At 36.8% G+C, this 23,935-nt stretch overlaps 1 protein-coding gene across 8 annotated transcripts in view; it reads right to left on the minus strand.

Annotated features, from left to right (window-relative positions):
* The window catches only part of Cep112 (centrosomal protein 112), a 494,900-nt gene that overhangs the window by 326,188 nt on the left and 144,777 nt on the right, over positions 1–23,935 (minus strand). For all 8 annotated transcript variants that reach the window (XR_008222117.1, XM_052755648.1, XM_052755650.1 and 5 more), the window contains 2 exons: positions 18,999–19,134; positions 892–999 (listed from right to left, as the gene is read on the minus strand). Coding sequence is in view for 7 of the 8 variants with exons in the window: in XM_052755648.1 (XP_052611608.1) it covers positions 892–999; positions 18,999–19,134 (244 nt within the window). In the remaining variant the exon portion in view is untranslated. The remainder of the gene's footprint in view (positions 1–891; positions 1,000–18,998; positions 19,135–23,935) is intronic.

Genomic DNA, 23,935 nt, shown 5'->3' on the forward strand with positions numbered 1-23,935 from the left:
TTTACATATCTTTAGAAATAAATGTATTAACCTGTGTTACAAATTCAATTAATGCTTTTCCAGATGTTAAGGACAAGCAAATTAGGTAAATAAAAAAATTAATAGTAGTTAAATATTCTGGGAGACTTTTAAAAAGAGAAGAAGGACTTTTGGTTTTTAAGATCTAAAATCTTTCCACCATTGGTTCTATTTCCCTGCTCCCCCAGCTTGGGACCCTCTCCCCACACTCTGCCTACCTGGTCTTACTGTCAGTTTTTATCCGCCCAGCTTACTCTCTTCTTGTAACTTGCTGTTCTTTCTCTCTGACTAGAGTGCTGTGCCTATCAGACCTCTTGGAAGTTCCCTCCTGGTGTTTTGGAAGATGCTCAGCAGGGATTCAGGCTTCCCTGATCACCCATCTGTCCATGCTGAGAACCAGGTTCCTGCCTTGCAAGGGGCAAAGCCTATGAGCATGTTCTTTTTCTCCCCTTACTCACTTTTCTGAATCACTTCAGCTCTTATTCATGTGCTGACTGTCTACCAAGATGTAGAGTGCATCAGCAAAGGGACCCGCCTCCTTGTCAATGCCCAGTGCTGTTCAGAGAGGCTGGCACATGGCAGGTACCCAGTACTACCTTGTAAATGAATGAGAAAGTTATCCTAGGGCTAGAGGGAGTCAAGAATCATAATAAAGTTTTCAATTAAATATTTAGAATGACAAACTATCAGAATAGGCCTTAGTAGAACATTAAAATTCTTGTATTTGGGTTTCATTATATTATTTTAAATGTTTCAAATATATTTGTGGTCATATTTTTATTTTACAGAGATTTCTGTGATAAGGAGAGATGATTAAAAGAGGAGCATATTCCTATTAAAAATTAACTGGTATCATGAAAGCGAAAGGCTGACCTGCTGTTCATATCTCTGCTTGATGTCTTCTAGCTGCCATAGAAACTCCTTGGACTGCTTCTCACGAAGACACTTGGATCTAGTTAGGTCTGCTTCTACCTTTTCCATCTGTGAAGTTAAAACAAATTTTAAAAAACTTGTATTTCATAGCTTAAATTTTGCCCATCCTTTAAAATTCCAGAATTTAAACACCTCAACAATCATTGATGAAAGTAAGGTTGATAAAATAATGAAACATATGACAATTTATTTTAGTATATTTTAATAATTTCAAGAAGGGAATGAAAATTGGTATATATCTGACTATGTTCTAATGTTGTAACAATAAAATATACATTTATGAAATAAAGAGAAAAAAATCTATGTAATCACTGTAAGAATTTAAGGAAAAACATTTAAAAAAATTAAATGTTTTTCCATATTTAGCCCAGGCTGGCCTCTAACTCAAGGTCCTCCAGCTTCAGCTCCCATTACTGAGATTATAGGCGTGTGCTCCTGAAAGTCAACATTTTTTTCATCACTAGAAACTCTAGACAAATTAGACATAGAGAAAATGTACTGCAACACAATAATGAGATTACTAAGCCCCCAAACTAGTATCATATTCAACTGCGAAAAGCAGAAGTTAAGAGAATTCACTAGATGAGAGATCCAGTTTCACCCATTTTTCCATAGTTCTGGAAGTCCTAGTTAGAGCAAGGGCTTGCTGAGATAAATGAAATCATCACTGATCTTGCAAACAGAAAACCCCAAAGATGTCACTAAAAACTGTCAGAATAACGAATTCAATGAAGTTTCCAAATAAAAAGTAGCAGTCTAATACCAGGAATGTTGTTATATGTTACCAAGAAAAGAATTTAAGAAAAGAATCCCACCTATAATACTAGCAAAATCTAATGTTTAGGTATAACTTTAAACAAACAGCTAAAGAATTTATGTATCAGAACTATAAAATGCTGATAGAAGAAACCAATGAAAATAATTCAATATAAAAATGTCTTATGCTCTTTGGTTAGAATAATTAATGCTTTTTAAATGTCCACACAAACCAAAGTAATCCACAGATTCAGTGGAATCCCTATCAAATTCCAGTATTATTTTCACAGAACTGGATATTACAAGCCTAAAATTTGCAAAGGACCATAAAAGATTCCTGGCAACCTAAGCAATCTTGAGCAAAAAGAACAAAGCTGAAGTCATCATACTACCTGACATCAAGATATACATTGAAGCTACAGTAATCAAAACAGCATGACACGGGCATAAAATCAGACACATTGACCACTGGAATGTGAGTCTAGAAATGAACATGAATCCCTAATCAGCTGATTTTCCACATGTATGCCAAGATCTCACAAATGGGAATTTCTTCAAAAAATGGTATTTGGAAAATTGGCTGTCTACCTGAAGAGGGTGGAACTGAATTCTTTTACACAATATACACAAAACTCAAAATGGATGAGGGATTTAAACATTATGCCTGACACTATAAAACTACAGAAGTAAATAGATGGGCAAAGCTTCTTGGTATTAGTCTTAGCAAACATTATTGGAACAGCAACAAAATGTGCAGTCAACAAAGCAACAACAGACATGAAAGTAAAAGTTTCTTTACAGCTACTGTGACAATTCAGTGAAGAGACAACTAGACAGTGGATGAAGTATATTTCATAAAGGGTCAACATCAAAACACAGCAAGGGAGCCCAGCCAATTAAAACCAGACAAAGGGCTTGCACAGCCAAATGGCCAACAGATTCATGAAAAGAATGTTCAATATCATCAACCATTAGGTAAATACAAATTAAAATCATAATTGCATCTTATACCCATCAGAACGATTATTACTCAAAAAATAAAGACAGTGCTCAAAAGAAAGCAAAATAAAAGGAATTTCTGAGACTGTTGGTAGGAATGTAAATTAGCACAGCAATTGTAGAAAACACTACAGAGCTTTCTAAACAACTAAAAGCAGAGCTATCATTTGATCTGGCAATCCAATAACTGTGTATATATCCATAGCAACAGAAATTGATATGTTGAAGAGATATTTGCACTCCCGTGTTCATTGTAGTGTCATCCACAGTAGCCCAAATATGCGATCTCTCCAAATATTCACAGACACGCATACAGAGTTATGTACACGCAAAACAGAAGCCTATCCAGCCTGTAAAAAGAAGGGCACCTGCCATTTGCAACAACATGGGAAGGGGTGCCATGTTAAATGAACTAAGCCAGTGCAGGAAGATAAAGCTGCAGGGTCTCACTTATGTGTAGAATCTGACAAAGTCAAACTCATGGAACAGAGAGAACAGTGGCAAATACCAGACACCACAGAAAGGGGAAAGAAAAAGGACATGATGCCCAGAACAAAGTTCCAGTGACACAAGAGGAGTGAGTTCTAGTGATGTGCTCACCAGGAGGGACTGCAGTCAGTAACGCAGACCTCATGATCATCAAGCATCTTACCTTGGAGAAGGGAGGTGATAAAGATTCTAATTCTCCTGTTTGAGCCATCCATGTGATGGAAAGATGTGATATGATGCACCATAAACCTATATGATGGTGACTTGTAGATTTCAGAAATAATCAAATCATAGTATATAGAGACTGTATTCATTTCTTATGAATGAATGAAAGAGTGAGTAAACAAAAGGAAAGAGAGAGGACAAACGGGATGGCAGACCTGACCCACTTAGTAGTTTTTGAGACAAAACTTCACATAGCACAGATTCTTGCTTTACTTCAGTACAAACAGAATATTAAAAGCAATAAATTTTAAAATTGAAAATACATAGTTATAAAATAGCATTTTATAATTAGCACTTTATGTACCTAAGCATTATTGTCTATAATCAGAATAGAAAACAATTAAAACACACAAAAAGACTTTTTTTTTTTTTTTTTTTTTGGTTTTTTCGAGACAGGGTTTCTCTGTGTAGCTTTGCGCCTTTCCTGGAACTCGCTTTGGAGATCAGGATGGCCTCGAACTCACAGAGATCCGCCTGCCTCTGCCTCCCAAGTGCTGGGATTAAAGGCGTGCACCACCACCGCCCGCTACAAAAAGACTTTTAAAATATAAATGTTAAGAAAAAACCAAAGCAAATAACAATGGCTAATAAGTAAAAATGAAATATATTTCACTTTAGAATAACACTGACCGAGAATGCCAAACCCCACTCCATCCTTCCTCCACAATTTTAGTAGTATAGAAAGCAATTCTTATAAAGCTTATCTAAAACTAGGGTTCTCAGTTGTCGTAACTACAAAGGATTCTGCTTCACCACACATCATCATTCCAAATTCCATTCCACTTCAAACAAAAACTAAAGGATGCAAGAGCTCCTTTATTGTGTAACTCTGGCTTCAAGGAAACCCAAGAATATAGTCTGGTAGCCCAATCAGGAGCAGGAGCAGGAGCAGGACTGGATGCATTTCTATGTTCACTGTGCACAGAAGCAAGAACAGAAGCAGTGAGTGGCACTGGGATCTTCCTGGTAGGAGCCTCGGCTTACTCCTTGCTACACTTAGAGAGAATCCAGGTACTCAGGGCTTCAAGAGTGCACCATGGGCCTTAATTGTTTCCCAATGTAAGAAAGTTCAAGAGTAAGCGACTAAAGGAGGCCAAAGTTGTCAGGGTCACAGCTGTTGTGTTTCAACCTTGCCCTTGCAGTTGCAAAATGATCTCCTTAGTTCTGAACATCTGGGAAGGGGAGGGCAGAGAGCAAAGGAAAGGGGACAAGGGAAGAGGGTATAAGTTAGCTCAGAGGCCCCTGTTAAGCCAGGGCTTGATGCTCTAGCTTCACTCTCAATGTCACTGGACTTGGAATCATCTAAAAGATACACTTCTGGGCATGTGTGTAAAGGAATTATAAGGGAATTAGCTGAGAAGACCCACCCTCAATGTGGGTGAAATCATCTCACAGGCTGGGGACCAGATTAAATAAACAGTTAAAAGGGGAGAATGCAAGCTGAGCCCAAGCATTAATCTGTCTTTGCTTTCTGAGGACAGAATATGACCAACTGATTTATCCTCCTGCTGCCACGCCTTCCCACCATGAAGGACTGTACCCTCAAACTGTAAGCCAAAATAAATCCTTTCTTCCTTGAGCTTCTGCAAGCTTAAGCTCCTGTCAATGACAACTTAACTGCCCAATTCGCATCTCCTTCCTTGGGACTACAATAAATGTTCACCACTTCCTATAAGAGAAGAGTCTTTAGATGATGTCCTAAATAAGATCAGGATTCTGGGAAAAGGAAGAACATACAGTGGATGAACATGGAGCATTTTCCATCAATTACAGTCACAAAAAGTAACTGGTCTTTCTCCAGTAAAGTGCTGTGTGTGATTACATCATAAGTAATATGACATATACAATCTAAGTTGTACAATTGCAAAATTACATACTGTGTAATTGAAATATATTTTATTATACTTAATAAATATTTAAAGAAGTGCTAAAAATTATCTTTCAATTATTTTCAGATACATATACATAGATAAATATATAAAAATATAGAAAAACACAGACAGGTCAACAGATACATACAAATGCCAGGAAGTGGGGCTTGGGAGATGGCTCAGTGGTTGAAGTGCTTGCTCCTCAAGTATAAAGACCAGAGCTTGTATCCTGAGAACTCAAATAAATGTTGGGGGATGTAGTAGCCCATCTGTGATTATAGCCTTAAAATACAGAGACAAGAGATCCCCCAAGGAAGCTGGTTAGTAAGACTAGACATATTGGCAAGCTCCAGTTCGATTCATAGAGCCTGCCTGAATGAATAAGGTGGTAGAGCCATTGAGGATGACTTCTGACATCAACCTCAAACCTATGTGTGCGTATGCACACACGAGTGTGTACACACACACATACATGCAGAAAATGTATACTTTCCAAGCATACCACACACCTACACAGATACAATGGCAGAAAGCTGGATAAACAATTATTTATAGGCCTAGCTAAATAAAGAATAAAAATGAAAGTCCTGTATGAAAAAATCAATTAATTGGTTTCATCTGTATTCATCTATGAATGATAATCATGTTTGTTTCTTTACTTGCACTGAGGAACTAAAAACATGCTCTATCACTGAGCTGTATCCCAAGCCCCAGTAATCATTAATTGATATGAGAAAGACAATATGCCTTCTGCATATTTTAGTGTGGGGAATGATCAGTATAAAATGGAAGAAAAATAAAAAGTAGAAACAAGTAACTATAAATTACTACCACGTTACAGAATGCCTTAGTTTCTTTTTTCTGTTGTGTGATAAAACACTAACAAAAGCAATGTAAGGGAGAAAGGGTTTGTGATGATTTGGATGAGGATGGTCCCCAGAGGCTCATTTATCTGCATGCTTAGTCACCAGGGAGTGGAAATATTTGGAAAGGATTAGGAGGTGTGGCCTTGTGGGAGGAGGGGCATCACTGAGGTGGGCTTTGAGGTTTTAAAGCTCATGCCAGGCCAGTGTCTCTCTTTCTGCTTGCTGCTTTCCAAATAGAACATAAAGTTCTCAGCTACAGCTCCAGCACCATGTCTATCTGCTTCCACCATGATGACCATGCACTAATTATCTGAAACTGTAAGTAAGCCCACAATCACACAAATTTCTTTTACAGGCCTTTCTGGGTCAGCAACAGAACAGTAACTAAACAGGCTATCAAGGCACAGTCTACCATGGTGTGGAGGTAAAGGCAGCAGAAGCCTGAGCAGCTGGTCACATTGCATTGACAATCAGAGAACAAAAAGGCATGTGTGCATGCTAGTGCTCAGCTCACTCTCTCCAGCTTTTATATTCAGCATCCCCTAAATATGATGCCATTCATAGTGGATGGCTCTTCCCAGCTCAGTTAATGTAGTCAAGACACTCTTCACAGGCTTGCTCAGAAGCCCATATTCAAGGTAATTCTAGATTCCACCAAGCTGTCAAAGAACACTGGTCATAACAGAAAGTTTGCCTAAACTAAACAAAATGGAAAGGATAACATAACATTAATGGATTAAATATTCAACCAACTAGTCAATAGTACTGGTTTTCTGAAAATTTTTAATCATAGTAAACCAAAATTATTTCTAGCTGTAAATTAATAGAATGTATCTAATGATTGTTAAAAAATAAAAATAAAAAGAATGGAATGTAAAGCAAGATACTTGCCAGAGAAGAAAAAGACTGGAAAAGTGGGAGAGCAGAAGATTCTGGAGCCACCAGCTGCCTGAAATCCATGCAGTGGGTTTGCAGGATTAAGATCTTTCATGCAGGGCATACAAGTAGCTATTTCTTTCAGTCATTTGTTTTATTATAGGTAAATATACTCCATACCTGTTTTTAAATCTAAGTAACTATTCTATTTTCACAATTAAGATATGTAACTCTATAATTCCCATTAACCGACACTTGTAAACAAGAAGAAAAGTTCTTCATAGTTAAAGAATGAGTATGAACCAAATCTTTTAAAGTTTGTTTCTACTTTCACTCAGGAGCCTCACTGTGGAAACACAGAGCCTTTTCTTAAACAAGCTAAATATTTTTATTTTTAGTTTATAATCTCTTTTCTGAACTTCATAGCAATCTCCAAAGAGAGAGAGAGAGATGTCCTGCACTCTCCTGGCTTATACACAAAACATTTTTCACAGGAAAACTAAAGCCCTTAAAACAGAAAAGGGGGCTGCAGAAACCCCCCAAAGACAACTCTCCACACAATGAATCTACTACTTGGTTCCCTTATGGAACTTAATCTATACCAGCCACACACTTTTAAAATAACTGATAATCTTAAATAGGAGACTTCTAATCTACCATGTCTTACCATATATATTTTAACATTTTGTTTAACGTTTATTTAAGTTCCCCATGTAAGAATCACTTGATTGATGTGTGAAGAAACCTAGCTGTAAGGATTCCATCACACATGGAATCCCTTAATACTTATATAAGTGGTGCTTTCTTATCTCGGAAATCTGATTGTACTTGGCAAACTACGTGGAATAGAAACCATTCCTTCAACAAGAGACAACTAAAACAACATCCTGCTTGTGCCATCACTATTAGTATTCAAAAGTGTGAATAAGCCCCACCAGCAACCCAGGCTTGGCAAGAGCTGCTCCTGAAAACAAGCCATGGAGACAGGGCATGCAGAGAAGTAGAGGGATTACAAAGGCATGCACCACATAGGGCCCTATGTGAGCTCACACAGCTGACAGAACGGTACACAGAAGGTAAGAAGAGCATATGGACTCTTAAGGTAAAGATAAGACACAGGCCGGTTGTCTGGTAGGTTTGGTGAAGATGGAACCTGGAGCCTGACATAGCACAGAACAGAGATGATCTGAGGAGTGGTCCAAATTCCAAAAGCAAATCTCTAAATGCTACCTGTCATCTTTAACTACCCACATTTGATGGCCAACCTCTTTTTATGCATGGGTAAAATTCTTAATAATGGTTCCACAGTCTTCCCCAGCTTTGAACTCTTTGATTGAGCTGTAATGACTGGCTTCACAAGATCTGTCCATTGGCTCAACAGTGGCATGAATATTATGAGGGTAGCCTAGTGCTTTCTGGTTTAGTCCACAGGAGGAAACTCATAGCTGTTACTATTAATCTGGCCAAGAACACATAGCTGGAGGGTTCAAGGTCCTAAAGGTAAGCCTACTACTATTATCTTCTAAATATGTATCTCTATAGGCATAAATTAGTGCAGCTTTCAGTCCTCATCAGAGAAGCATCTTTGTACAGTGGACTGTAATTATAGAGACTTGCAACTGGTCAAAATTCAGAAAAAAAGGTTTTCGTGGGTGGCTCACCTATACATGGGACATCTGTATCACACATCCTGTCTATAATACAGAAAGTGAGTGGAGAGACTGCGGAAGCCATATGTCAGGGAGGACTGAAGCAGAACAGTGGCTTCTGGAAGCAACAGGGCTGCTGCATTAATGAACTCACAGCAGCTGTGGTTGCCTGCACAAGATCACATCAAACAACACTGCAGCAGGGATGGGGGAGGGGCCCATAAGTCCAACCTCCAGCTAAGGACCTACTGACAGTTGATGCTGCTAGGGAAGGGAGAATCAGGTTTCTTCATGAGTGTGGTCTCTGGTAGGGATGGCCTTATACCCATGAACGATGGGCAGCACTAACTTAATGGGTGGGGAAGAAGAGGAGAAGGTGGAGCAAAAAGAAATAATGAAGTCTGGAGGGTGACATAAAGGGGAGGATCCAGAAAGAGCAGGAGGTAGGAACTGGGGGATGACTATGATAAAAATATTGTATGAATGTATGAGATTTGTAAATGTATGTTTATTCTCAAAATATAAAAATGTTATATAACAAAATAATAATGTGAATATACATACAAGTAATATATAGATGGAACAGGTTGTTTTACATATTTAGGAATACACACACACATGTATATGTGCATACACATACATATGTATATAACAACAACTGATGAAAAAAGAGGCTGTGAATTTGAAAGACAGCAAGAAAGTTTTATGGGAGGACTTGGAGAGAGAAAAGGGAAGGTTGGCATGATGTAATTATAATCTCAAAAAAATGAAATAATTAGAGGAAAATAATAATAATAATGGGTCCCAAGATTACCTTATCCTGGGCCTTTCAGTTCTTTTACATATTTTTATAAGCCATTATTTACCTTGTTACCCAAACCAGATAAGGACACAAGCACATAAACACACACACATGCACACACATACACACACACACACACACACACACACACACAAACACACACACTTTCAAAGAAAATTAAAGGTTAATTTCTGATGAATAACAATGTAAAAATTCTCAATAAAATACTTGCAAAAATTCAATTACCACATTAAAAAGATCATGCACAATGATCAAGTTGTATTTGATCATGAAGATGGTTCAACATACATAAATTAGTAAATGTAACACATCACATAAGAGGACTCAAATATCACATAATCATCTCAATAGATTCCAAAAATCATCACACATCTCTTCATAATGAAAGTCCTGAAGAAATTAAGAATAAAAGACATGTATCTCATGATAAGAAGAGGTATATACAACAAACCTATAGGTAATATTATATCAAATAGGTAAAAATTTAAAGTATTTCTGATGAAATCAGGAATGAAACAATGGTGTCCACTTTCTCCACTGTTATTCAACAAATGTTAGAAGTCTTAGAACAATAAGACAGAAAGGAAGGTCATCTATACCTGCAGACAATATGGCCCTATGCATTGGAGACCATAAAGATACTACCAGAAAAGTTTCAGCACTGATAAACACTTTCAGCAAAGCATCAGGATCCAACATCAACAAATAAAAACCAGTAATTTTCCATCTCCCCAAAATGAGCTTGCCAAGAAAGAAGTCAGGAAAACAATCTCATAACAGCTTTAAAAATAAATAAAATAATGGGAGTAAATCTAACCAAGTGAAAGACATCTACAAAGAAAACTTTAAAACGGTGAGGAAATAAATTGAAGGAGACACAGAAAGACTTCACAGTCTCATGAATCGACAGAATACCATGACAATGGCTATGTCTACACAAGGAATCTACAGATTCAATACAATCTCTGCAATTCCAATGAGATTATTCACGTACATAGGAAAAACAACCCTAAAAAGACCCCGGATATTCAAAGCAATCCTGAGCAAAGAGAGCAATGCTGGACATCCCACAATGCCTTATCTTAAGTAGCACCACTGAGCAACAGTAACAAAAACAAACACACACTAGTGGGACACGATAGAAGACCCTGAAATAAACAGCTCCAGAAACCGATTTTTTTACAATTATACCAAAAAACAGAACATAGAAAAAAAAAAAAAGACAACCTTGCCAACAAATGGTCCCGGGAAAACTGGAAGTCTACACACAAGTAGAAGAAAACTAGATCCCTAGCTCTCATCCCATCCAAAAATCAACTAACTAGATTGAAGACCTTAAACTCTGAAACTGCTAAGAGGAAAGCATAGGGAAGAACACTTCAAGATGTAGGCACAGGCAAGGACTTGATGACAAGGACTCCAACAGAGTGGGAAATAAAACCAAATGCTGACAAATAGGACTGTATGAAATTAAAAGCCTTCTGCACAGAAAAGGGGGCAACCAAGGGAAGAGACAACCTACAGAATGGGGGAACATCCTTGTTAACTTGTATCTGATGGAAAAGTAATATGTAGACTATATAAAGAACTACCATATGGCCCAGCTTTACTTCTGGGTATATACTCAAAGGACTCTAAGACAATGTACCATAGAACTACCTGCATATCAATAGTTAGTGCAGCACTGTCCACAACAGCTAAGTTACAGAGTAAGTCTCAGTGTATGTCAACAGAAAGATGAATAAAGAAATGTGGTGGACACAATGGAGCTGTGTTCGTCCATGAAGAAGAATGAAATGTTGTTTGCAGAAGAATGTACACAATTACACATTGTCATATAAGTGAAGTAAGCCAGACTCAACAAGACAAATTTATATTTGTCACATTTCTGAATCTTGATTTTAGATTCAGACACAAAGTTGTGTGTGTGCATGTCCAAGTGTATGTGTATTGACATGAAAGCTTAAAGGAATTTGTTTGGGGGAATGAAGGAGACTAGCAGGGGGTGAAATGGGCAGAAAGGAGACTATGTGGAGTGAATAGGTCCAAAGTACACCATGAAACCAGTCACTATGACTCTGAATATATGTTCATCAGATTTTTTAATAAGTAAAAAGTAATAAAAGAAAAACATGCTATCTGTGGAAAAATCATAAAAGGTGATTTCTGCCTCTTATGATATAACCAAGTGGTTTTTTTTCTTTTCTTTTCTATCAGCATGCCACATTACATGGTCCACAAAGATGTTCTCTCTTCTTTCATCCACAGCGGTGCCCGTTTGTATCTTTCCCCTTTCATTTCTTCAGCTTTAGCCAGTTTTGATAATATTGCTAAGCAGTTATTTGGGTTGCCCTGATACTCCTGTTTCCTTTCATCTAACCCTTCACTGTTGACGCTTCTCTCTACTCTTCCCCCTGCTTCCATGGACACATGCTTGCTTTACTCTTTATCAGTTCTGAGGGTGAAATTGGGGGTGCTGGCTTAAGAATGTCTTCTTTGGACATAGGTGCTTCAAGCTATAAATTCTTTCTTTATTCACTACTTTACCTAAACTGAGTACATTTTCATATGTCATATTTTTTGCTTTAAACCAGTTCAAAATATTCTTATGTTCTTTGTTTTATTGACCAATGAATTACTTTTAATAGTCTGTTGTTTAATTTTCATATATTTGAGTGTTTCACATATTTATTTTGTCATTTATTTCTAATTTATGATAATGTGGCTCAAGAAACATACTTAGCATAATTTTAATCCTTTTAAATTTATTGAGACTTGTCTTGTGGCCAAGCATATCATCTGTCCCAGAGAATATTTCATGAGTGCCTGCAGTCACTGGGTGTGGTGACTAAAATCACCACCCAAGCCTCAGATTACCCAAGAGGCACAACCAAAACCAATGCAGCATGAGAAAACTTTGAAACTCAGGAAAATGAAATTTTCCCAAAGAAAATGAGATAAGACCTTTGCTCTGAAATCAATTCAGTTGATCTGTGAAATGAAAAGAAGCCTCAGCATCCTCTATGGTATTCTAAGAGAACTCAGTGGTTGGAGGGCATTCAGTACAGACTTTTCTGTTTTTTATATTCTTTCCTCCACAGGACTTTGAAGGATCCATTTGTTGAGAATTATTAATAACCAAATCCCTTTGATTTCTCAGCAAGATTCCATGTTATTTAATAGCTTTGCCCATCTTTTCATTTGCTGGGTAGCATTTGAACTGCTCAAGTTGGGACATTTATGAAGAAAGTTGCTGTCAACATTTGTGCATAAGTTCTTGTCCCCACCTATTTTTATTTCTCTTCATTAAATACATAGAATACCTGACACACAGTATGTTTAACTATTTAACTGCAATCTTCCAGAATTGTAACACTATTTTTCATGTTTTCTAGCAACAAATAAGAGCTGCAACTGTATCACATCTTTGTCAACACTTTATATTGTCTACTCATCTTTATCATCTAATCCATTCTATGTATAGAAGGGTGGCATCTCATTTTTGTTTTAATTTGCATCTCATTAGTGAGATGTTCAGCATCTTTTCAAGTGCTTACTGAACATTAGTACATCTTCTTTGAGGTGTCTATTCAATTCTTTGACTACTTTTGATTGGGTCATTTGTCTTTTCATTGAGTTGTATTAACGTCTTTCATACTTTAGACACAAATTCTTTGAAATGTAGAAATTAAAACATTTTCTCTCATTCTCTAGCTTTTCCTTTTGTTGTCATTTATTGGAGTCTTTTAAAGAGAAAAACCCTTTAATTTTGTTGAAGTCAATGTGGCAGTTTCAATTGAAATTGAATTTCCATTGTGGTAAACAGTATGTCTTCTTTGATATGTCAAGTTTTAGAAATAAAATGAAGTTTTGTTTATGGTCTACCGAATTTCGTAACTGATTTACAAGAGTAAAGATTTAATATGTTGTCTGTACATGGTAGAAAGTAGAAAATTTGTCTGGTTCATACTCCTTGATCTAATAGACAGAGAAAAAATACCGGCCACAATAAAAATGCCCAGCAACTATGATCTCTCTACACATCCCTAACACCTTTCCAAACATGTGAACTGATCACTCCTGCCTTTGTCACACAAACACATGTCCTTTGGTCTAGTTTAATGATTTGTATTAATTTTAATTTGTATGATGCTCTATTACAGTCATCCTTTATTTTCCTTGAAAATAAATGACACATTTTCATCATCCTTATAACAAAATATTTGGTTAATTTTATTTTAGTCATGCCTTTTGTAAAAGCAATTTGTGGATTTGTCTGTTAATTAATACTACTCATTAAGCAGAAAAAGTTAGCCTATTATTGTTTACTACTACAAGAGTGTACTTTGTTGTACTCTGAACATTGCATTGTCCTCTGCTCCTGTTTTTTTTGTTTGTTTGTTGTTTGTTTGTTTGTTTTTGGTTTTTTGGTGTATTTTTTTTTTTTTTTAGCAATATTCCCTCTCAGGTTCTGCAATTACCTTCTCAAGATATTTATGAAAATGTGCATCTTGATAATTAATGGTATTAGTACCCACATTTTGTTGAAATAATAAACTGGCCTAAACCAGTATTCATACTTCAACAAAGAGTTTGGTCCAAAGGAACTTCCACATACAGTGTGGTGGTTGGGCAAGCAGGTTATAACCTAATCTAAGACTACAGGCCATAGGTGAGCAGCAGAGCAACTGTGAATCACAACAGCCACCCATTAGCCAACCACTGACTGAAGGCTCCCATGTTATAACCAAATAAGGAAACTTGCAAAGTGTACCAAGCAGGAAATAGCTGTTGGTCACTTCTGGCTCATTGGTTATAAAGCAACCCACCACATTATAAGACTGAGAAAAAATTCTGAACCATTTTTATTCTACCATGGTGCCTGGTTCTATAATCTTTTTTTTTTCTTTTTTTTTAATGATCAAAAAAAGTTACAAAGTTCAAGTGGTCTCGAAAGTCTCAATTTCTTTTCCTCCTCTTAAATTTTTTTTCTATCTTTGTTGTGGTATATTTATTTACACTGTAAAGATTCATCTCTGCCTAATGCATCTTTTGATTGGTTTAATAACTAAATGGCCAATAGCTAGGCAGAAGAGAATAGACAGGACTTCTGGGGGCAGAGAGACCTCTAGATTAGGAGAGGCAATAGTTCATCAAACCACATGGTCATTCCTGCTGTGAAATGTCTTTCTGTATGGTGTGAATATGTGTTGCTCTGATTGGTTGATAAATAAAGCTGTTTGGCCAATGGTGAGGCAGAATAAGGTTAGGCAGGACATTCCAACTGGGGAGAGAGGAGAAGAAAGGAGAGGGGGGTAGACGCTGCAAGCTGCCTCCATGAAAAGCAAGATGTGAAAGAACCGGTAAGCCACGAAGCCACGTGGCAATGCATAGATTAATAGAAATGGGCTGAGTTAAGTTGTAAGAGCTAGCTAGCAAGAAGCCTGAGCCAATAGGTCATAGAATTGATAATTAATATAAGCCTCTGTGTAATTATTTTATAAGTGGCTGCGGGACTGTGGGGCTAGGTGGGAGTGGAGAAAATTACGGCTACAAATTCCATCTAAATTAACTTATAAGACTAACAAATGTCTTTCATTTGATCAGATATAAACTGTAAATTTCAAGGCAGTTAGCTAAGATGATCCAGCATCATAGATTATTCCAGCTAGAACTTCAGATAAGCCTTGCACTTTCCCATCACACCAAGGCTTGACAACAGCTAGCTCTCGCAGGACTTGATCTTTATCTCAATTTATTCAGGGTCCCCTAAAGATGCTGTCAGCCCCAGACAATGGAAGTAATTTTAGGAACATGAAGCCCACATTTCCAAGGGGTGGTATGAGTGGTTTTTGGTCATTCAGTGAGTTATGGATATTTGTCATTGATTAGGGGGGTTGATTACAAGTTGTTATTGGTCATAGTAAGGGAGGAAATCAAGCAAAGGAGATTAGATTCAGGGATCTCATTCTGAAAAGAAAAAGGTGGGATATAAGAATGATAAGATAAAAGTGTAGATTATTGAATCTACTTTCAAACTAAAAAAAGCAACTACTAGTCTCAAATATTTTACATTGGTATGAATTTTTGTATACTGATACAAATTTAAGGTTATTTTTGTTATACTGTATAAATGTTTCTATTCTTATTTAAGATATTGTACCTATATAGCTCATTTAAAAATATAGTATAAAGTTATAGTCCTTGAAAGCTATTTAGGATAATAAAGACAGCTTAGTAGTTAGTTATCTATAACAATCAAATTTACAGTCATGTCAGTAATGTTTTCAAGGTCAAACAGAGATATATTTTAAATAGATATATGGTCTTCAAACACTTTAGAGACATACAGTATATGGAATTTAAAATGTTTTAATAACATAAGGCTTTTCATGACAGTGAGACATGTCTGCTCCTGGAAGCACCAATTTACTTCAAAAACAGATGGTGGGCATCAAAGAACCTCCATACAGAGTTTGCTTTCAATGTGGCAAAGCTAGCCACCCGGAAAGGAACTGCCCTTGCCTTGACTGCTGACAGTATGCTGTCCAATTTGGACAAGCAGACACAAAAGAAGACAACTGCTGACCTTTGCCAAGACAAGGTAGGACAGTCCTTCAAAATTCCTGCTTCACAAAAAGTCTGTCTGATATTCTAGGCCTGTAGACCAAAAATGGATGGCTCAACATTGCAGAGGAACATTGGGTGACTGACTGTCCAGGCAGCCAGATGTCTCTGTTGTTTCTATAGTTTTGAACGTTGTTTGCTCTGCACTTCATGTTTACCCAGGTAATACTTTATCCTTCTCTGGTATCTGATGGGGATTGAAGACTAGATGATTATACTTTTTTCTTTGTTACCAAATTCAGAAAAAGAAACTCACAAAAGAGGTGTAAAGGTATAAAGTTGAAAGACATAAAAGCTTAAGTGGTTTATCTGAGAAAATGTTTTGAGGTCTAAAAAGGTTGTTTTGGGTTGGTAATATAAGTTAAAATAGAAAGTGAATTAGGTACAAAATGTTGGACTCATCAATATAGGATAGATAATAGAGTAATTTCTCCAAATATGTCAAATACAAATGGACTGGACATTGTGAATGTAATCCTTACTTGATAATTATTCCTATTGTATATAGTTTTACTATGTTAGAGTTAAAACCCTTTCCTTTTTAATTAGGCAATAAGGGGGAAATATTGTGAGACATTTGATTACACTGTAAAGATGTGTCTCTGCCTAAGGTGCCTTCTGATTGGTTTAATAAAGAACTAAATGGCCAATAGCTAGATAGAAGAAAATAGGTGGGACTTCCAGCGAGAGAGAGGATTCTGGGACAGAGACAGAGAAGCCAGTGAGATACAGAGCAAGTGGGACATACAAAATGGAAGAGAAGTAAAAGCCATGTGGCAGAACATAGATTAAGAGAAGCAGGTGAACTTAAATTGTAAGAGCTAGTTGGGAAAAAGCCAAGCTAAAGTCCAATCTTCCATAATTAATAATGCATCTCCCTGTCATCATTTGGGAGCTGGCAGCCCACAAGAAAGACTAGCTACATATCTTTGAAACAATGTTAACAAAGTTTTAATTTCTTTTTTTAATATTGGGTGTGGACATGGTGGGAAGGGTATGTATGGAGGTCAGCAGATAACTTTGTGGTGGTTTGCTCTCCTCCCATCTTTATGTGGGTTCCAGGAAGCAAACTCAGCTCTTCAGGCTTGAGAACTGAGCTATCTCAATGGCCTCTTGGCTTTGTTCAGGGCCATTTCCAACATTCTAATGTGCTTGGCACTGTTAAGGGAGACACCTGTAGCTGAAGTGAAACACATTACTACAACATGCTTCTTTAGTAATTGTGCTGCGTAATTTCTATGTCAACTTGACATAAGCTAGAATCATTTAGTAAAAGGGAACCTCAATTGAGAAAATGCCTCCATAAGACTGGGCTATAGGCAAGTCTGTAGGGCATTTTCTTAATTAGTGATTGATGGAGGAGGACCCAGCCCATTGTGGGTGGGGCTACTCATGGGCTGGTGGTCCTTGGTGCTATTAGAAGGTAGACTAAGCAAGCCATGAGGAGCAAACCAGTAAGCAGCCCCTCTCCACGGCTTCTGTCTCAGTTCCTGCCTCTAGATTCCTGCCCTATCTGAATTCCTGCTCTCACTTGCCTTCAATGATGAGTTGTGATACAGGTGTGTATGATATCCTCCCCAAGTGGCTTTTAGTCATAGTGTTTCATCACAGCAACAGTGCCCCTAACTATGACAGAAAGTACTGTAATCTAAATATACTTACTAGAAGGAGCTGATAATTAAACTTTGGTCATCTTCACATGGTAAAATATATTTACCAGTAAAATCTACTAATTAAACATAGGACACAAAAATATAATATTAAATATAACAAATCAAATGAGAATAATAGATAAAAGCTTACTTAATACTTATATAATCTTCTCTTTTAAAAATTTATTCTTTGAGAATTTCATGTGGATACAATTACATATTCTTTCAATAAAAGTATCAATATATACACATAAATATATACTAAAAATCCATATTATATGGACATTATATATACATAAAAATGTTAAATTTTTCTTATGTAATGAAAAGCTATTGTATTTTATACATAAAGTACAAATAGAGATTATATATAAAACAAAATAAATTGAAATAATTTACAAAAAATTTCTTAGAGCTAGAAATAACATGAGTAGACATGAATAAAAAAATTAAATTAGACTTCACCTGTAATATTTTAGTTTGCATACACAGTGTTAACAATTCAGATTCTTCATAATACTTAGATAGTTGTAATAATTTCCTTTATTATTTTGCAAATGTCTAATTTTCTCACAAAAACTTAACCTTTAAGAACTGGAGACAATCTATTTCCTCTTGAGTTGCCCATTGAAAGAATCTGTTGTGACTGATTGCTAAAACAGTATTTATGGAACATTCAGAAACACAGACCTGGTCAAGTTGATCCCCTGCTCTACAGAAGCCAACATGTGGTGACCTTTTCCTGGTACTTTCATCCATTCCCCCAGGCAAGATGCATTTTTGTCATTACCACACTTCATGAAGGGACTTGAAGACTTTGAAATGTCCATTCTGGCTTCAAAGATGAATCAAGGGATCATATTCCTTTTCATTCTCAGACTCTGACTCAGCTCTATTGCTACTTTTGACAGAGCCTGGAACCTGCCATGTAGACAGGCAGGCCAGGAACTTATAACTATGCCCAGTCCTTATTTTTAATTCCACATACTCATGTGAGCTTGTGTGTGGGTATCTACATGGGAGTCCAGTTCTTATGGAGGCAGTTGGATTCCTTGAAGCTGGAACAACAGCCATTGTGAGCCACCTGGTGTGGGTGGTGGGAACAGACCTCGGGTCCTCTGCAAAGGCAGTATGTGCTTTAACTGCTGAGCCATTCTCAAGACCTCACAAAGCTTTTTAAAAGGGAAATCCTTCTGAAGATGAGTGTGTCTTACCTGCTCTTTCATCTCAGCATAGATCTTCTCAGAGTTCACTTCCACCTGCCGCTTAAACTCCTCCAGGGCAGCATCCGCCTGCTGGGCCTGAGACCTCTGAACCTCAGTCACGCGGCTGAGCTGCTCCTCCTTCTCCCTGCAGAGTTCATAAAGCTCCAGAGTTACATGGGAAAGGACAAAGAAGGGACTGGAGGGGGAAAATGGAAAGGAGAAAATGCTGTAACTATATTTTAATTTCAAATTTTTTTAAATTAAAACAAAAACAAAGAACTAGGCTTCAACAAAAGAACAAAATTAGCTCTCTCTAAAACAAAATTCAAATCGCATTTTCTGATCCATATTCTATAAAACTTTTCTTTCAAAAGCTGACAATTGAGCAATACATCTGGGTAGGGAAAGGGACAAAAACATACAATATGTATTTTGATGAGGATATAACTACATTCAAGATTCCCCTAAAAACAATCTATATGAAACTATGTATCTCTACCTACAGTTGACAGATAAAATGTGGTATAGCTATACAATAGAGTATTACTAGGCCTAAAAAGTAGGAATATTTTTATATATAGTATAACACGGAGTTTATATATATATATATGCATATAATTTTCAAAATATTAAAGGAAGTAAAACAAATCAGTCATGAAAAAACACATGTGATCCCATTTATGTAAAAAGTTCAGAACTGAAAAGTCTATATTCAGAAAATAAATCTGTTGCTGGGGACTATGGGAATGTGGGGCAGGAGATTGGTTACTTAATGCATATATGGTTTCCTTTGAGACATGAGTATAATATGAAATTGGATGGTGGTAATAGTTACAAATTGCTGTCAAAAATCTATCAAATTATGCTTTTTAAACAAGTGACTGTAATGGTACATGAGTTCTGCAGTTTTAAAAATGCATGTCAGGTAGAAAGACACATGCATACCATCCGTTGTCCTGAAGATGGTCAAGGCAACAGAGCCATACAGAGGCCTAAAAAAGTTTTACTAGTTCCCTTGCCTAAAAGTAACAGCCATAGCAACCATTCATACATCATACTGAAGCTGTTCACTCAAAAGAGCGTCACAAAGCAGCAGAACTCTCCCCATGTTGATAGAAGAAAAATAAGAAGCTGTTAATTTATGATGCATTCAACTTCTGAAGTTCTGACTAGGCTCTGTGCATTGAGCAAAATATTTGTGTATATCATTTTTCATTTCTCTTCACAATAAGCCCATGTGAGAGTAACTTTGTCCTTCCTCTTACAGAACAGGAAACTGGGGCTTGAACACATTTCTAAGGTGATCTTCCTGTGAGAGTTCAAGCCAGGATAGCATGGCTGAGGTGGGCTTCCAGAGTGCCTGCTGGTGGCCGCCTCACTGTGCTGCTTTCCTGATAAACTAGGCTATCTTCCCTACTGGGTAGTTCACATAAACACACAAAACTGCCTATTCCTAACTGTAACAATGACTAATGTCTGAAGATAGAACACTTAACTCATGTAAATCAATATGTGTGTGTGTGTGTGTGTGTGTGTGTGTGTGTGTGTGTGTGTGTGTGTGTGTGTGTGTGACCCACAGGCAGGAGCTCACATGTTAGTTCACAGAGGACAGCCTCAAGTATACTCAGGAACCATGTACTCTTTGAGCTGGTATCTCACTGGTCTGAAATTCATCAAGCAGGTCAGGCCTAGGGAGTTTCTTGGAACTGCCTTCCTACTGAGATTCCCAGTGTGAGCCACCACACTTAGATTTTTTGACATGACTTCCTGTCCTCATGCCTGCATAGCAAGCACTGTATCAACTGTGCCATCTCCTCATCCCCAGTGTGTTCATATTTAACAGAAAGAAAACTATCTTTTTGTCTACTATTTTTCCAACACATTTTAAAACAAATGTCTTCAAGGTTAATGGAGTTCTAAGTAACAAGGTCCCAGTATCAGTAATGATTTTTGCCAATTAACATTATAAACTCTTAGATAATAGTGATTAATAGCACATCATGTGGAAGATTGACCCCAAGATATCATTATATAAAAAGATCAAGCACTCTGATAGCTACTGGAGCTTTAATGTAGTTTGGTGCATCTACACTCTCTACAGTATTCTGCCTAAGAGTCAGAAAGCCTTGAGCTGTATGTACAACTCTGTTATAAATACTGAATAAATGGGTTGACTGTTAAAATATTTGCATATTGAAACTGCATATAGGAACACTGTAAAGTCATATAACTGGATAGCCACTACAGTCTAAACTTCAGGAGGTAAATGGGTGTTCTCTGGCGGGATGGTCCTGAGCAAGAGGCTACTTGTTTCTTCTGTTGGAAGCAGGTGCAGAGAAATGCAGTTATGGTTGGTAACTGGTGACCCCATTTCAGTGTTGGGTTAGGCAGGGCAATGGCTGTTCATCCATTGCTTAGAGATTACAGTGATTAACCTAAGTCATTCTTTAAGTCTTGGGACACTCTTAAAAACACTTGAGAAATGGTTTAGATGAAAATTCATCAAAGACTTACCTATGTTTGGTCAGTCTATATGTAGAAAAGAAACACTACTGGATAACATTTGAAAATAACAAATATTTAAACCATATAGTTTGAAATTATATACCATTAACTTACCCAAAGAAAATCTATTAACAATCTTATAAAAATATAGAACCCAAAGCAGAAATATGCATTTGGAAATTATTTTATTATATGTGTAATAATTCACATGAGGTCAAACACTTTAAATTTAATAGGGCAAATCTTTTCTTTATATCAGTTCAATGTACAACTAGGATAAGCATATAAAATCATAAACTTCAGTCATCATCAATATATTTTATAGACCATTTAAAAATGTTTAAATAAATTCTACGCACTAAAGCATGTTCTCAATTCACAACTTCTATCTTCATTGAGAACTAGCATTTAAAAAATATTAGCTACTCTAATCACGCAGTATAAAGCTAATTGTCAAAGAAGGTCTCACTCAAAGCAAATCAGCATTTTTTGCTCAGTATGGCACATACACTCATCTGCATTCATTTAGGATTCTTATGCCTTAGTATAGATGTCTTTATCTTAATTTAAATAAAAATTGATCACTGTAATGAGCTCCATTAAACTTACATAAGGTGCTGAAACAGAAGTAAAACTTTAAGCCTTTAAGTCAAAGGTCTGTTCCTTGAGGTCATAAGAATGCTGCCTCTTTCAACCGTGACTCCAAATAGTACATTGTACAGAGGCAAAACAGAAAAAAAAAAGTAAATTTCAAGATTATTTTTTCAGTGGACTCATGCATCTGAGGATTAATGCATCACTCAAATGCCTTAAAGCTGGGCTTCCATGAAGATAAAAAGGTGGAAAGAAAATTTGCTTTTTAGCTCTGATTTATTTATGAAATTTTCCTCATCTAAGTATATAAAGGATAAAGAAAAAAGAAGCTGCATTCTTACCCAGCCACAACTTAGCTCAGATTAAAGGATGCTCTGAAGTGCATGATTATTTCAAAAAGGGCAATAAAATGCAGGGGACTAATGGACTACAATTTGGTATTTCTTGAGCTTTACAAGCTAACGTTTATATGTGCAGGCCAAGCCTAATTTGAAAATCTTCCTTTGGCACATTTCTGTAGCAGCACTTTTGATAACGATGGCTGTGGTCCAACACATATTTATAAGGCTTCACATTACAGTACACTTCATTTGTTGCCAGCTTGGCATCCCCACTGGAAACTCCAAGAAAAACAAAATAAAACAAAAAACTTCAAACAAGCCTGGAAAACAGCTCCATTCCTTTCCATCTGGGCTTGGAGCACAAGCTTTTCAAGAGGCAATATCACCTACCTTCTTGGCTGCCAATCAGAACTTAAATTAATTAGACTGAGTCAGTAAAAATATGTCATACGATTAACTGAGCATGATAAAAAAAAAAAAAAACACGGTTTCATCCTCTTCTTCATGAGACACACTGGCCTCTGCTAATTCATCTAAAACATGATGAATGCTAAAGAAACGCCAACACTTGTTACTCTTCAGGGGTCAGAAAGGAATGTCTAATAAAATGAGCATCAGTATTGGTTTTACTATTGACAAGATACCAATACTGAAGTCCCCAATTGACCTGAAGAGTTAACGTAATCCATGTGTTCAAAGTCAGAGGCCAAGTTACACAAGCCTCTAGAGAAGGTCCAATAAAAGGAATGGGTTCATCCTTGAAGCCCTCTTAAAGATCAAGGCTTACCAACACCTCGACTTTAGCTCCTCAAGTCTCATGGTGAACTGCTGACTTCTAGAACAGCAGGGAATAGCTGGAAACGACTTTAAAACACCATGTTGGTAGGGGTTTGTTAGAGTCACAATTGAAAAACAGTACAACATTTGTCATTATCAGACACAGTGGTGGAGCGTATCAAAGGCATTTAATATGAAATTCTTATAACTTCTTTAAAAATACTCTGGGGAACAAAAGAAGAGAAAATATGGATAAATTCAGTTGTATTTCTTTGAATGTATAGTTTGTGGATTTTCAATGACTTGATGTCTAAATAATATTATCAGGTTAAAAAACAACATAAAAATGAATTCTTTCTCCTAAATGAAACATGAGCAAGTTTTAGCGATGAAAACCCAGGACTTAGACTACTAGGAAAGCCAAGCATTCCTTGACTAGGATGCATCTGTTCAAACTGTCTCCATTTTGATAGTGAAGTCACTTCAGCTATGAACCAAGACTTCTAGAGATCAAAATGCTCAAAAGAGCAGCCAAGAACATAAAGGAAGTCTATATAATTCTCTTCTCACATGAACTTAACAGCTCCAGAGCTCCAGCTCCCAAGGCCAAACTCTAATACTAAGGAATATGATTGGTCAAAACATGCTGGTTATGAATGGGTTATGAATTTCAGCTAGGGCAATCATAAATGCTTTCAAGTCAACTGAATTTTAATGAAGATTCAAAAC

The sequence above is a fragment of the Peromyscus californicus genome, unplaced genomic scaffold, assembly GCF_007827085.1.
Source record: "Peromyscus californicus insignis strain IS unplaced genomic scaffold, ASM782708v3 Scaffold_3__1_contigs__length_106647218, whole genome shotgun sequence".
NCBI lineage: Eukaryota > Metazoa > Chordata > Mammalia > Rodentia > Cricetidae > Peromyscus > Peromyscus californicus.